At 39.4% G+C, this 15,940-nt stretch overlaps 1 protein-coding gene and 1 long non-coding RNA gene across 2 annotated transcripts; one reads left to right on the top strand and one right to left on the bottom strand.

The window, feature by feature from the left end:
• Positions 1-682: 682 nt before the first annotated feature.
• LOC103373889 (uncharacterized) lies at positions 683-2,028 on the top strand. The gene is made up of 3 exons (XR_521094.1): positions 683-860; positions 1,004-1,113; positions 1,224-2,028. It is a non-coding gene; the product is annotated as an uncharacterized LOC103373889 (long non-coding RNA).
• LOC103373890 (integrin alpha-M-like) lies at positions 1,888-15,091 on the bottom strand. Its single transcript, XM_008303895.1, has 30 exons — positions 14,979-15,091; positions 13,930-14,032; positions 13,629-13,720; positions 12,568-12,644; positions 12,310-12,424; positions 11,434-11,561; positions 11,149-11,294; positions 10,743-10,893; positions 10,265-10,415; positions 9,953-10,026; positions 9,686-9,806; positions 8,462-8,598; positions 8,202-8,348; positions 7,879-8,091; positions 7,611-7,744; positions 7,200-7,342; positions 6,963-7,117; positions 6,693-6,818; positions 6,419-6,492; positions 4,907-5,048; positions 4,712-4,810; positions 4,544-4,623; positions 4,372-4,458; positions 4,190-4,259; positions 3,970-4,068; positions 3,797-3,880; positions 3,599-3,709; positions 3,353-3,466; positions 3,163-3,273; positions 1,888-2,934 (listed from the first exon to the last, which is right to left on the bottom strand). The coding sequence occupies exons 1-30, from the start codon at positions 15,013-15,015 to the stop codon at positions 2,842-2,844; spliced, it is 3,414 nt and encodes a 1,137-aa protein (XP_008302117.1). The 5' UTR covers positions 15,016-15,091; the 3' UTR covers positions 1,888-2,841.
• Positions 15,092-15,940: the final 849 nt, after the last annotated feature.

Here is a 15,940-nt window from a genome sequence, read left to right as displayed (position 1 = left end):
GGAGTCTACGCCAGAGTGTCCCGTTACCAGACCTGGATCAACTCCCACATCCCCTCTGATAAGCCAGGCTTTGTCCAGTTCACCTCCAGTGGGCTGGATGCTGACAGCAGCTACACCTGTCCTGGCCTGCCACTCTCCACAACAGTTTCCCCAACAACAGCATCCACTCCTCTTACTACAACTCCTTCTCCTCCTACTAATCCTGCAACAACTCCTTCAAGTTAGTGTCTTATTTTACCAACCTTTCCAATTTCAGACGACAAAAAATGAAGGACATAGTTTTATTTTATTATTGTTTGCTTTCTCCATTTCTAAACCTTTCACTTCTTTCATTTAGGGCCAGTCTGCGGTAAAGCTCCTCTGAACAGTCGCATCGTAGGTGATCGTGGTATTGTAACTGGAGGAACATGGCCCTGGATGGCGAGTCTCTACAAAAATGGGGTCTACACATGTGGAGGAACTTTAATTGCTAACAAGTTTGTCCTCACCTCTGCCCTGTGCTTCTCTACGTAAGTCTACATGCAGCATGTTTATCATTTTTATTTAAGACATCAAGTATTGAAGATCTATTTCTGAAGCTAATTTCCATCCTCCTGACAGTCCCAATCCGGATGTCCGTGAGTGGAGAGTGTCTGTGGGCCAACGACTTGTGAACGGATTTGATGAGTTTGAGATGTCTGTGGGTGTTGGGCGCATTATAGTGAGCAATGTATTCAATATTGCACTGCTGCAGCTGGATGAACCCATCAACTTCAATAATTACATGCAGCCTGCATGTTTAGACCTTAACAATGCCAGATCATTCCCTGTTGGGACTCCGTGTTGGGTCGCAGGTTGGGGCACTGGCAGCAAGAATAAAGGTAAGGTTTTGTCAAGGTTTTGTGTTTGTTGCAGTGTTTAACTTTTACAACGCAAAATATTTGTGGATCCTTCATAGTTGCCTCATTACAGATTGATGACTCAGAAACTGTATTCATGTGAATAAATGCTATCAATCTTGTAGGCATTGGTAAAGCTGACACAACTCTTCGAGATCTTGAAACTCAAGTGGCAAGTTGTGGTAATGTCTCTGACTCAGAGAACATTTGCACTAACACCATGGACCTTCAGCAGGTAAAAAACAAATCCCATCTACCAGTTTATCTCTCATCGTTTAGGTTCACAAGCTTTTAGACTGGTAATATTAGGACCGAGCTGATGATGAACCTGTTTTATATCCACAGGGGGATCAAGGCAGCCCTCTCCTGTGTAAGTCCGACTCATCATGGTTCCAGGTAGCTGTTGTAACAATGAATGGGAGAAAATCTACCCGTGCAGATGTTCAGGTCTTTCAAAAAGCTTCAAACTATGCCTCACTGGTAAAGGAGACAGTTGGCGACATGCCGTCCCCTGAAGCTGTAACAGGAAGTTCACCAAGTTTCTCCATTTCCTTATTCTTGTCTGTCACTGTCCCCATTACCTCGATGTTCCTGTTGCCTTGAGCTGCTTGAAGCAGTTCGATATTGCACTAAAATATCATATAAATGCACTTATAACACTCAGGTCAAACTGAAGAACATCTTCATATGAGGCACTTCCAATGAAGTTTACATTTTCACAACAATAAAAGGTATTTTATTGTACTGTGATACTTTTCTTTTAAACTCATTATTCAGCAAGATGTCTTTATTCAAATCTGTTTTATTGAATCTGGTTAAATGAAGGACAGCGTGTACATTGTTTGTTCTGTCACATGTCATACTTATGTTGTGTCTTTGTTGTCTTTCTATATAAAATGTATATATGAAGGTATATCTTCACATGAAATGCAATTTTATTCACATATATAATAAATACTGATGAAGCATAAAATGGATGTTTGTTTTCAAAAAATACAAATTCAAAATATTTCAAGATGACACATTTCATAATTTATTTTTAAACAATGCAGTTCACACTCTCAACTGTAATAATACAGTTGTTGTTTTTTTAAGCAAGTTAGCAAGTTTAAGCATTTTAGAAATTTTACAGTACATAATGTGATAAAAACTAGAATACAACAGCTCATACTGTACAATTTTTTCCCATCACACAATGGACTGTATGAAGGGATTTCTACAAATTAACACACATTTGCAGAAATGTAAATGCAGAAATGTTTCATTGTCAACCAGCAAAATATGGTTTCTAAAAGATAAAAACTCTAAAGCTTAGGCTGTGTTTAAAATCATTGCTCATGTGCCTCAAAGTGCACTACATGTGTAAAGTGTAAACTTTATGCTCCATATAGTGCACGAAATCTCAATTAACAGTTTACCACAATGCAAATTACTAAATGTCGACAATATATAACAGCAGTTCCCAACCTTTTGTTTTACTGTGACGCCTTAAATGAACCAATAGTGTGAGCAGTTGATAGACGGATGTTTTCCCTGCTCACACTGTTTCATTTAAGTATTTTTTGAGCTCCAGAAGGCTAAAACATTAAAGTTGTAAGTGTTTCTTTAAAAGGAGAATAACATTGATACCTGAAGTTTGTTTTGTGACCCTCAGGTTGGGAACCTCTGCTATAGACAATAGTGAATGACTATACAAGGGAGGGATTTCAGATGCAAACAAGCTGTATTTTAAATTACCGAATCAGAGCTATCGGCACAGAACCATGTTCAGTCCTGAACATGTCGACAAGTTCATTTGAGATTAAAAATGCCCAGGTGCTACTGGTACAAATTAACTCATGAGAGATGAGAGTGCCAACTAGAGATGCTGAATCTGTTTTGTTCTGATGTCAGCACCAGTCGACAAGTCTAACGGATCTGAAAATACCGGACTTCTGTGAGATACAAACGGCTTTTTTGTGTTTTATTCTGGTGCATCTCCATCAATCCCTGGATCCGCTCCACCGTCTGCACCTTCATTGATCATGTTTTGGTATTTACTCTTGAAAAATCCAGCCTGAAAACACATGAAAGAGAGTTACATGAAAACACTGCAATCCTACAGTAGAGTTGTATCATAAATGATTGAAAGGATACAAAGCAGATATGTGAATAACTGTTCAATATGTGTGTGAAAATTAGAAGACACTGCTATATATTTTTATTTTATTTTTTTCCCCATAAAGACGTCCTTCCCTCATAAAGCTGTGTAATAAACTGAAAAAGTGTGTGAACAGTGCCTCACCTTGTACAAACCAGCAGTGAGTAAAGCCAGGAAAGCCAGTCCTCCCAGGGAACCTCCAACGATCTCTTTGGTGAAATCTGGTTCAGGATACACCTCAACTTCTGTCTCAATCTGAGAGAGGAGGTGACAGAATATGGATGAAACTAAAGCTCTTTTATAATGCTAATAAGAGAGTCTAATATGTAATCACCTTGCGAACAGGAGGATTGTTATTAGACCCAATTGAAAAGAAGATATACTGGTTTCTGTCATACTCCAGACTGGCAGTGCTGGTCAGGAGGAATTTTGCAGATTCAAGTCCAATCTGAGGGGGAAAAAAATCCATGTGTGAGCCTTTAAATTAGATTTTTAGTATCGTCAAATGCCACAAGAAAATTGGTATCTTACAATATTTCATACCAAATGTATTAAAACATGTCTCAATGCAGCACAATACCTGCTGGATCCAACCTGAGCTAATGTTGGCAGAGATTGTGTACGTCTTAGTGTCCAGTCTTTCCATGAATCTGCTGCACTTGAACACTCTACACGTGGCTACAGAGCAGTCCTGTGGGTGAATAACGAAAACTGAATGCAAAGAAAGCCATAAGATCATTTCTAAATTTGTAATTAGGTTAAATTTCAACATACTCACCACCACCTTAGTTTTTTGAATCTGAGCAACAAAATCTCGGACAACAGGTTTTTCGTCTCTGTTTTGTTTTGGGCAATCTGGAATCTGAAGACATTTTGGTCAGTTTGACTCATTTTTATTCCAGCTAGCTTTCTACAGTTTGACATATTTCTGGGGTCAGCAACATGTTTTACCTCCAAGCTGCTCAAATTCGCCCAAATGTCTTTATCGCCGAGCTTTACCGGAACCCTGATCACCACAGTGAAATTCAGCGCCCTGATGTCATTTGTAACCTACGAAATGGGAGAAAAGAAAAGGATGGCGCATCAGAGGTTGATGAAACATTGAGATCAAGTCTAAATCAAGCAGTGAACTTAAAACAATACAAATTATTATATGAAGTCAAATTTTTACCTTGATTGGCTGCTTGACTGGTTTCTGCAAATCATTCATTCCAAAAGTGAAATTATTGTAGCTGAGAGAGCTAAACAGACATTTCAAAACATTTAATAAATATTAGAAAAAAAAGAAATTACTATTAATATTAGTCTTTATATATATATGTATATTTTTGCTTTGGCTGGAATTACACAAACCTGTCGATTGTAACAAAAATGCTGTATTTCACATCAATCCCTTTCTTTTTGTAGAGTTCACCTTTAGGGTCGTGCTCCTTATTTCCACTGAAAGAAAAACGGGAAAATAATTATATATGTATGGTCATAGGTCTGTTGCACAAATGAGGCGGATGTAGCAGATGAACAGTACCTGCTGGCGTTTGTGGTGATGTAGATTCTTCCATCAAGTTGACTGTCAGTTTCAATCCCGTAGGCGACAACGAAGAAAGCCTTAAACAAAATGAATGAGAGCGATCAGACTGTCTGTTATTTGGCTCAGTGGTCTGTGGAGCAGCGGGGACACAAACAACCAACAAACCTTAGCGTTGTTCTTGAAAATAGGCCTGTCGACGGTGCACTGTGTCTTTCCTGCCACTAAGCCATCCTCACTGTCCAAGGATCTGCACTCAATTCGTCCCTTTATTAAAAGAATGATAATAAAATTACTGTTGTGTGGCTTCGGAGAGCAGCTGACCAGAGATGAACAAAAACACATTTGATCCCGATGTCGTACCTGCAGAGCTGTGAACTTCCTATAAGAGAGTCCGGGTGGATATGTGAGCGTAACCAGGCTGTTGTAGGAGTTTTCTCCGCTGTTCTCCATTGAGACGGTGACATTCAGGAGCTCGTCAATGCCCACTTTAACCTCTAAGGAGCTGCCACATTGGAAAGAAGGACAAGAATGAAGGTTGAGGACACCAAGACCATGGTGATGCCACGGACACTGACACAGGATTGCTCTGAGATGAACTCTAACATGGTGACAATGGCAATGCTAACGTCCTGATAATAAGTATGTATGATATTTACCGTGGTCACCATCTTAAGTTAGCATGCCAACATTTTCTAATAGCAAAAAATTCAAAGAACAGTGGATTCTGTCACCGGTTTCACAGGTATTGCATAAAAATGTGATGTCTACTGCAGCATTTAGAGGGATCTATTGGGTTTCATCGCTGTGTAGTCACTTGATAATTGAAATTTCAACGTTTTATTGGTTTTACTATGTTTTACTGCTAACACTTAGTATGTTATTTACTTTGCTTAATGACTGATTATTTAATATATTAACTGTATATATATTCATTATATGGAGGCCTTGGAGTGTTTTGTTAGCGGAACAGTTTGAGAAAACGATGGAAGGTGTATGAAGGCAAACCTCCCTTTAAATGCGACTTTATACCTTTGGTTCCTTTCTTTGGAAAGAAAGAATCCTTTGTAATAAATTACTCTAATGGACACTTACTCTTTCTGAATTTACTTTTTGTACAATTTCCACAATAAATATTTTTTTGCTACCTTAGACTTTGCCTAATATATCCACAGCGTTAGACAGAGTCCACCAAGTTCCACCTCCGAGGTTCTGCAGAAACTCAGAACAGAAAATCCAAACTATGATGCAGGAGAGCCTTTCGCAGTTAAAATGGCCACGGTAGGTTCTTCTACAGGTTCAGAAGGGAAGGGTGAGGCGAGGGTTGTTCGACTGGTTGAAACCTCACCGCTAGATGCCACTAAATCCTACACACTGAGTCCCTAACAGGATTAGAAACATTGCACAAGAGAGTGTGGGTTTTGAGTAGCATCAGTCAAATACTTGAGAGTTTCTCACACTATACACTTTGCCTCCTCCACTGTGGGACATTGTACACTGACAAAGAGGTACTGTTGAGCAAATAACATAGTTTGTTGATTTCTAAAGTGGAAGACAAATGTCTGCTTATTCCAGTTTTCTTTTGAATTCTAAATTTGTGGCTCACAGAAAATCTCTTTGCACAGATTCTGCTCATAACCAGCATTCATTCTACACAGGTCCATGAGGACCGCTGCACACTCAGGCAGATGACGACACTTTGGCTACGCAGACCAAAGTACCAACTGGCCCATGCTCTCCTGTGCTGAATCCACAACTAAAAGAAAAGCAGTAGGCATGCCAATCTGTTTAAGCATGTTTGTTGTTGCAGAGAAAAGAAAAGTAAAATGTGTGCACACATGCAATCAAAGCTTGACTTTTGTAACTTGGTCTCACTTGGTGAAGTTGAAATCCACTTTCAGCTTATCTACACATTTCTCGTCCATGCCACAGTTGATCTCAAACCCAATCTGTAAAGGACAATGTCAAGTTAAATGTGTTTGTTCAGAAAGTATAAATGAAATTACATTGAAACATTGTTTGGGTTTTATGATGATTCATGGAGATGTCATAGCATGTGCAACGTTTGATCACGTGTCAGCCATAAAATGAATTCACACAGACAAGGTTTTGCTGTTCAGGTCATAAGATCTCTTTGAAAGTCACTTACAGGATGAAAGGTTGTTGTCTGAGCCTGCTGAGCAAGACTTGGTCTGAGATTTTCAGAAGAGGGCAAACCATCAAATGTGAATCTGACCTCATTGGAAAGTTCGTTGAGGGCATCTTCTGGGCACGCCTGCAAGGAGGGGGCATTATTATTCAAAAGCATTTGTTAAAGGTCGAGGGTGTTGGTTTGGATTCAATGTGAGAGGACTCTTAAAAGCAAAATGGGAGCCTTTATTAGCTGTATTAAGTCTTCCTGATGTTACTGGGTTTTTACCTCAATGAAGAATTTCACAGTGGAGCACGTTTGCCCACGTAAGTCAGCGGTCACGGTTCTGGTTTCCTCTCGTTGTTTGCCGCTGATGTACGCTCGGTTGTTTGGCGGCTTGCGATTGGCATCCAGCGTAAAAGTAAAATTAATATTTGCCCGAGCTGGAACAGATTAGAGCTTCATTAAAATGTTACAGATGTACTTTGAATTTAAATGGAAGAAAAGGTGAGGAGAATAAGGAACCTGTGTCTACTGCAGAGAATCTGGTCATGGTGAAGCAGATTTTAGCTAAACCATCCAGGGGGGTTGAGCAATTTTGGTTCTGAGTAGGGATCAGGGTTGGGCTGAATGACACTGCAGTTTCTACCAGTACTATTGGCCTTGATCTGGAAAAGGACGTAGCAGGAAAATACATGTGAGCAACCATTGGGTTTGGGGTGAACAATCCAACAGAATGACAAACTGACGAGTGTTTCTGGCTCCCTCACAGCATCCATAAAGACCACCACTAACTTCACACTTGTCTGAACTTTCCTTTGGTCGACACACATTGCAGAGCTTTTTTTTTCTTTTTTTTAAACATATGGTTCTATGTATGTAGAGCACAAATGAACAAAAATGTCAGACTTGATAATACATCTCATCATATCTTACCTGAGTAAGACAACAGTGCCCTTTGAACCCACCGCTAAATCAGGCAACCTGTCACCACTCCGGTCGAAAGACATCTGACTGATCGACATGCCAAAGAACCTCAGTCCGGACTGGACTTCAGAGGCAGCTATTCTCTGTGTAAATGCAAATACAATGTTTTAATGAGTACATCTGCAATTTGCATAGCTCCGAACACAGTGGAAAAACCCGAGACCTCACGTAGTTGATGGTGTTCAGTCTTGTCTGTGAGTTCTTTAAAACTGTTCACCTGTGAAAAAGCAGAACTGATTCTTCCTCCTCCTTCGCCGTGGAATATGTAGATGCTGCCTTGACCGTCGTTCTCCAAAGGTGCTCCGACTGCCAGTTCACTGAGTCCATCTGTGTTCAGATCAGGCAGCACAGCGAGGGAAGACCCAAACCTTGCTTTGTCAGATTCATCTCCTCTTAGTACTAATGGATCATCAAAATGGCACCCGACACTCTGGTGAAGATACAAGGATGAGAGTGAATGCTTCAGGCTCGTTGAAAAGTACAATAAATACACAGATACAGTAGATGAATTTAATGGCTCTAGAAATTACTGTCATTTACCAAACCAGTTATTGTGCAAACGTAAACTCTTCCCTCTCTGTCGGGTTCCTTGTACATTGGAGCAGATATGAGGATGAGGTCAGCGTTGCCGTCTGAATTCAGATCCATGGCGCAAACCTCAGCCCCAAAATATTCACCAGTCTGATGCTGTGTAAGCAACAAATCAGCAACGAAAAGATAAAGATAAACAACCAGTCAAACAATTGCAAAGTGCTCTATGTTGTCAATCAGGACCATCGGTCTCTGTTGTAAGCACGTACCTGCCATGGATAGGGGTCAATCACTTGGCTAGTTCTTTCTCTGTAAGCAGCTATCGCAATTCCTCTGTGTTCGTATCTCGGAGCTCCAACAACTGTCAGGAGGCCTTCCCTAGTTTGAGCAGCTGCTATGGAGTAACCTACAGTTTAACAGTCAGGTAGTCAAGGCAAGAAGAGAAATAAGGTTAAAATATACAAACGTTAAGCCAAAGTCGACATGAAGTGAGGATTGTTTGTTATTTAACGAAATAAAATCATCATTACCTCTGCAGGGACCAACCAAATGTTCCTTACAGACCCCTTCTAATTCTACATATTATCTTCTTGTTTTCATGTCGTTACATTGTCCCTCCCAGAACACATGTATAAAACCACTGCAGTTTCTAAGTCTAAATTATAAGAAGCATATCGACATATAACAGACGTTTTTAGAAAGGGAAGTGGATTATTTCACCATTACAAAATACAGACTTTAGTGGTGTTTCATGTGTGACATAAAACACACAAACAAGATATTTGCATATTCCCCTTCAATCCTGGGCTTCCTGTTCTGCTTTCCAAACTGATCAGTGTGTTAAAAAACAAAAACAACTGGGACGAAGGATTGCAGTAGAGCTGTGCACATACCAGGTGCCCTGAGATGACTTCTGTTATGAATGGGTGCAACATAAATTGAATTGAATTGAGTTAATTAATTGAATTGAACTAAATTGAACTGAACTGAATGGAATTGGGCTACAAGGTGGCTCAGTGGTTAGCATCATTGCCTCGCAGCTAGAAGGTCGTCAGTTTGCGTCCCAGTGAGGACACCCGGGATCTTTCTGCGTGGAGTTTGCATGTTCTCCCCGTGCAGCGTGGGTTCTCTCTGGGTTCTCCGGCTTCCTCCCACACAGTCCAAAAACATGTTGAGGTTAATTGGTGATTCTAAATTGTCTGTAGGTGTGAATGTGAGTGTGCTTGGTTGTCTGTCTCTAAGTGTAGCCCTGTGATAGACTGGTGACCTGTCCAGGGTGTCCCCTGCCTTCACCCTGAGTCAGCTGGGATAGACTCCAGCCCCCCATGACCCTAGTGAGGATTAAGTGGTGTATAGATGATGGATGGATGAATTGAATTGAACTGAATTTACCTGAATTAAACAAACTGAATTAAATGAATTGAACTAAACTGAATTAAATATACATAATCTCACATGTAAATGCTAGGTTGTTATTGTTATGATGTTCTTACCAAGATAACTGTCCGTCTTCATAGACGTAGGCTCGTATGAGTTCACTTTGGTGCCTGTCCTTGTGTATTGCATGTAGCCTCCCCTCCACTCGTTCGCACCAACAATAGCCATCTGAATTCCCTGTGAAGGGTTCAGAAATGCAAAAACTAGTTGGTGTAAAACACCAGGCAAAAAACAAATTCACATTTGAGTGTGTGACTGTGAGTCTGTTTTCTACGACTATAATACTGTACACAGTCCACTGAATTTCCAGAAATATTTGTTACCCCTGGCACATAAGTTGCACTGAATCCCTCTTGAGACATTTCCATTTTCAGTGATTCACCACTGGTTTGAGATCCTGTAACAGCAAAGTAAATAAGCATTTAGAGGGAGAAGCTGTGAAACAATCACAATTTGCAAATTCATGCTTGGACTGTAGATTTGAAATCCTCAAACTAATATTTGCTGTTTGTTTAATTAGTGTTCAGCTTGAAGTGAAATTTTCTAATAAACAAGCTAAAATTATTGTTATTTTTTAAATTTTTGAAACTGGAACATTTACAGGAATTTCAACAACCATGAATTTTAATCTGTACCTTCGATAGAGAAGATGCTGTCCTGCAAAGTCTGCCTTATTATTTCAAGTGCGTTAAAGTTTTCCACTTGAAACACATGTTTTGTTGAGGGAGAAGACGCAATGGTGTCCAGTTCCCTTCTTGCTCCTGTGACTTGAAATGCATTCCCCACCTAAAGTTGTTGAAAAAAGCATGTTGTTAAGAGTTTTTAAACCTAACATTGTAGCCACATGTATTAAAATACTGAGTTCATTTTCAATAACTACTCACAAACAGATTTTCAGTGCTCAAACTAACATGCAATGTAATGAAAGGGTTTTTACACATCATCTTTTGTAGTAGAAAACAGTCTTGCATTTGAATTGTGATTCTGAAAAAAGAACTTAGAGATTCGACCTTCAAAAAGCACCATGTGACCCTGCAGTCTCAAAACTGGCAGAAATATAAAGTCAATATAAAATTTAACATCCTACAAGTTGGATTTAACCACGCTACTCACCCCAATCGCAAATCGAACAATCTTCTTACTTTCGGCTGAAGCTGCAGCATTTTGCAATTGGCCCCGGTCGTTAGATGCTCCGTCTGTGATGACTATCAAGATCTTCTTCACATTCTGTCTTGAACCTCTTTGTGGTACAAAAACGTTGTTGCTGTCAAATGAAAAATTCTAATTAAAATACACCTTTCTTTTTGTTTTACAGCGTATTTTGTTGTCTTATAAGGTTAGTTGCATGGTTGAAGTTCAGAATGCCTTATGTTTTCATAGTGTTATTGATCAACATCACAGAGAATTTTGTACTTTGCTGAATGTCTGCAGCTTGTGTTTCAGGACATAGAGTCCACATCCACATGATGATGACCATGTGAGTGATTTAGCTCGTTAGTAATATCATGGCAGCACTTACACGACATATTGGATGGCCTTTGCTGTGAAAGTTGATCCCCCTAGTTGATATATTCCATCAATGTTTTGCTCCCATTGTCCATTCGAGAAAAAATTGTTAAAATAATAATGAATGTCGGGTGAGCTGGAGAACTGGGAAATGGAAAACTGAAAGAAAGAGATGAAAAGGTATAAAACATTTAGCAAATTTGCTTTTGTTTTTTCGAGGTAAAATACGTTCAAACTGTGGAGTTTATTTTTATGCCTGTGCTGTAATTTCGCTGCTAATGGAACCACAGTCTCTCACCTGTGTGTCGCTTGACAGAAATGACCGGACCAGATTTTTCACAAAGGTCTTCATTGTTTGAAAATCTTCTGCATCAACGCTGCCTGAACCATCCAACAGGAAGGCAATGTCTGCTACTGTTCTGCACTCTGTCAAAGCAATGAGTCAGAGATTAGATTTATCAGTTATTACCACAGCATGTAACCAAAGGCTTTTTAAAACTTTTGACTAGAATACTGCATATTTAGACAAGGACGATGAGCGTACCTGCATTTTCTGGGTTACTACAACAATAAGCTCTGCTTACCGACTGTAACTGTCAATACATTTGAAGCTAAGTTCTTAAAGCTTGAACATAAAGAGCAGCAGATTAGGAAATTTTTGTCGAGGCTTTAATGCCAAATACTTTAAAATACAATTATTCACTCAGGAAGCCAACAGTTCTCAGTATTCTGCAAGATTTCAGCCTTTTTCTGTGAAATGTTGTGTTTTTCTGTCACTTTCTGCTTAAAGTTGAGCCTAATGTTGGAAATATTGTTGAAAACAGGTTTCAAATACGAGAGTACCGTACAGGATGGGCTCAAGACAAAGACAGCATGCAACAATGTTGGTGTCAGAGTTCGTTTTGCTGTTGTCAGATGTCTAAATTCATTCAGTTTCACTCATTCATTTTTTATTTTTTAAATTTAAGGATAAATTGCTGTTATTGTTATTCCTTTCTGTAGGCTATGAGTAATCACATGAGACAGATTTTTTTTTTAAATGTGTTGCGCTGTTAGTGTCATGACCTGAGAGGAAGTAAAATACTGATTATATATGAGATACGTGTGTGTGAGTGTGTGTGTGTAATGACATGAGGATTTTTTATTTTTTTTTACAAACACCACATACAGTTACCTTGAAGAGAAGAAGGCATAGGTTGTCCAATTGTATTAGACCTATCGATCTCAAAGCAGACACCGTTGTACATGGTGATACTTCTGCAGTCCTTAGGAATGGTTGGGCCACATGCCTGAAAACAAACAAGGTTAAGTTCTGAATAAGAGATTCATTATTTTTCTGTCCCTTTAAGATTTTCAAAAAAGGCTTTTATGGATGCAAACAGGAAAAGAGATTTGGACTCTGCACTCATATTAACACTGTTCACCGACTCACCATAGTGTTTTGCGTCTTCGGATCACTTGTCATTGTCAAACCAAGGGACATATTGACTGCATAATCTGGCACTGCAACTAAAGCATTGAACTTGTTAAAACATTCATTAAGACTCTTTATGACAGCAACAGAACAGTGACAACAACAAGCCACCAGAAGTAAAACACTTTCCAGTGTTAGCAGCGGGGTCTCATTCAGACCATAGACTGTATAAAAGATGGACGTAGCAACCGGCCCTAAAAAATGAAGCCAACCTGGAAGTGTCAAAAACCTGCAAGATCACTGCGTCCGCTAGTCCTGGCTCCAAAAAGCCCTGGCTCCCATAGACTTGAATTGGAAAAGAAGTGATCACAGATACAGCATTCCTACAGCTCAGGATTTTTTAAAAATTAGTTTTCATGGTCAAGTCCAGAGATCAGGTGGCCAATCTGAAAATAAATCAATACTGAATTTTTAAAAAATCCTCAAAATTTTTCGGGGCAAGGGGCGTGGCTGGCTTGATTGACAGCGACCATACAGATGAAGCGAGCAGAAGGTGGCAAATGTGGGCGGGCAGAGAGGGCCTGCCTCTCAATCCGTCTGACCAATCACTGCTCCTATGGCTCCGCCCCCCTCCAACGATTTTTGCGTCACTGGCTCCAAACATCCAAGATGTCAACCAGGAAGTAGCAAAACCCTGGCTTCATTTTCTCAGTGCCAACGGGTGACGTCACGGAAGCTACGTCCATCTTTAGTACAGTCTATTATTCAGACTCACCGTGATCTAAATGTCCCGACTACTTTAAACATGATTGAAAGCAAAGCACAATGCAGCACTCAGGCCTTTAAAATATGAGACGCTTCAGCAGGAACAAATGCAAATCTCATTTAACAGCAATTCAGTCTGAATCTTGAGTGATAATACCAGTATTTTTCAGAAATATGTGATTTTTGTATCTATCATGTGAGCCTTACAAGGTCCCAAGATTTGTTAAGAAACTCTTTGGTGGAAAAACATCTTTAATTATTTTTACTGCTTTAGTCCATCATGTGAAGATATTCAGAAATGAACGGTTTCCTACCTTTAATATTTTGGCAGTTGTCGTTGGTGCACCTATATATTTCGCCCCTTCCATTTTCTGAATACTGTGCAAGTGGGGCACTCACAAGCAAACTAAGGAAGTATAACCAGAAAAAAAACACATCAGACTGCCCATCTGGTGAACACTGAGCAGTTCAATAAACCACATATTTTCCTATTAAGAAGCCTTCTCATGTCCTCCTCATTTAACACAGATACAAACTGGGGGGGTTTGTCTTAAGTGGCAGATACATGGCAGTTGTAAAACCACATTCAACACAGCAATGCTCACTCTGACTTACTCCGATTGTCTTTGCACCACCTGGTAGCCAAAACCTGCAGCACGGTTGCTCAAGGACTTCCAAGCCACAGGGTCAATGTTGAAACAACGAGCAGGTTGTAACACTGAGGAATGAAGAAGATCTGGTCTAGTTTAAAGTCACTTTATGCTGAATGCTACTGTGGTTTTAGCAACTTTGTTATACCCACCAGTTTCTTTCAGCCTCTATGTTACTTTCACTATATTTCTAAAGTGGAGCAGTGTGAACTGTGGTCTGCCACAGTGTTTTTTGCAAGCACCACCAGGGAGCACCAAAGTCAGAAATGTTCAAAGCGATTGAAAATACACATTGTCAAAATTCAGTTCTGCATTCAGTCTTTTTGTGGACCTTTGCTTGTTATTCTCACATGTCCTGGATTTGGGAAAGTACGAAAGAAAAGATACTTTTTGTTTGTTTGTTTGTTTTTTTACAGCAGCAGGTAAGACTTTTTTCTTCTGTGTAATCATTTTGTATCATTTTTCTGTACAAGAATTTCCTTCAGCACAAATACACTTTTCTCTCATCTTATTTCCTGACACTGACTGACATTGCATGTGTATTTAACCGGGTGTTATTTTCTGACACCTTGGTTTCCTGTATATTCCACTAAGTGAAGTGGTGCTATATGATAAGTTAGCTGATAAAATAAATTATATAAAATAAAAATGCATTTCAATGCTTCATCACCATTAGATACCTGCAGGTTTTGCCTTTGTGTAGTTTTACTTCAGTCACTGTGGCTTCTACAGCAGTTACAGAAAACACTCCTACAGATGTACCTCCAATTATTTAATTTGTGTCGTACATTTCTGATGTGGACTGATACAGTCTTGAATGTACAATGTACAAAAATTACTATTATTATTGATATTGTGGTTACAGTTATTCATCGATTAGCCCTGTTTTGTTTTTTAGTTCCATAATTAACAAATCAAGCTTTAAGCATATAAAAAGAACAGCTTCCAGAAAATGTAATTAGGGTCATATTTTCAATGCAAGGCAAAGTCGAAGGCACAAACTCACTGTCTTACCTGACAAGATCAGTGCGACAGTAGTCGTCCAGTCCATTGTGTTACTCCTATGACTGACAGCACAATGAACCCTCTAAGTTCAAACAAATGCATTGAGAAACTGTGGGAGGTAACTAAACTACTCGGTGCTGCTGCAAGAGTCAAAAGGGAAGATGTTGACAGCAGAATGCAGAAATGATTAGATCACTTCTCAATGCCAAGACTGTCGGTTAGAGGAGGGATTAAAACACAAACGTTGCCTGTTTTAATTGACACACTGCGTGTTGTCACTTGATTGTACAAAGCATTGATATTGTTTAATTTTGATCGAGTGCTTTAAGAAACTTAAAAAACACAAGTGGGACATTTGTTATTTAATAAGCAGAAGTACACAATGTCAAAGTTAATTTCAGGGAAGCCAAATGAGAGGGTATGAAAAGAAAAAAGACACAAGAAAAAAGAATTGAAACCTTATCTCTAACTTGAGATCTTGCTGGCAGGGGCGGAGCTAAATTCTCTGCTGAGTGAAAGGAAGCAGGTATAAGACAGTGATACACAGTATTTCCTGTAACAAAAAGCTCACTGAGAATACAAGATATAATATACATCTGAATTACTCACTGTCTCGATCAGCGAGACATTGCCAAAAGAAGCTTTCTTGTGAAAAAAAACTCCCACAAAAACCAAACAAGAATAGATAGGTTCATTTCTCCTTTTTCTTGACTTCCTCTACACTGACCCATCCTGTCTGTGAGTCAGAACATTTGATAACATGTTAGTTTTCTATGTGGCACATAATACACCTAGAACAGCACTGGATTGTGGTCACTTCATGTCTACTGCTGGGTGAAATAACACTGGATATGTTCTGCCCAGGATTATTTTCTGTATTATGTTGCCATGAGTCAAAAGAAACACAGAGAGGAGCGCTTCAGCTGATTGGATATTTATCTTGTATAATTGCACCGTGAACACTAGGAGTG

Source organism: Stegastes partitus, unplaced genomic scaffold, assembly GCF_000690725.1.
Source record: "Stegastes partitus isolate 25-593 unplaced genomic scaffold, Stegastes_partitus-1.0.2 Scaffold2093, whole genome shotgun sequence".
NCBI lineage: Eukaryota > Metazoa > Chordata > Actinopteri > Pomacentridae > Stegastes > Stegastes partitus.
The sequence above is the reverse complement of the archived record's forward strand: the minus strand, read 5'-3'. Positions and strand labels throughout refer to the sequence as shown.

Bases quoted from the DNA above. Each gene is read 5' to 3' on its own strand.
- LOC103373890 (XM_008303895.1), bottom strand. From the start codon at position 15,015: ATGGACTGGACGACTACTGTCGCACTGATCTTGTCAG. The intron at 9,807-9,952 runs GTAACAAATATT...AACCCTTCACAG, and splicing joins GTGCAACTTATGTGCCAGGG to GGAATTCAGATGGCTATTGT. The intron at 7,745-7,878 runs GTGAACAGTTTT...GCATTTACACAG, and splicing joins TCAGTTCTGCTTTTTCACAG to AGAATAGCTGCCTCTGAAGT.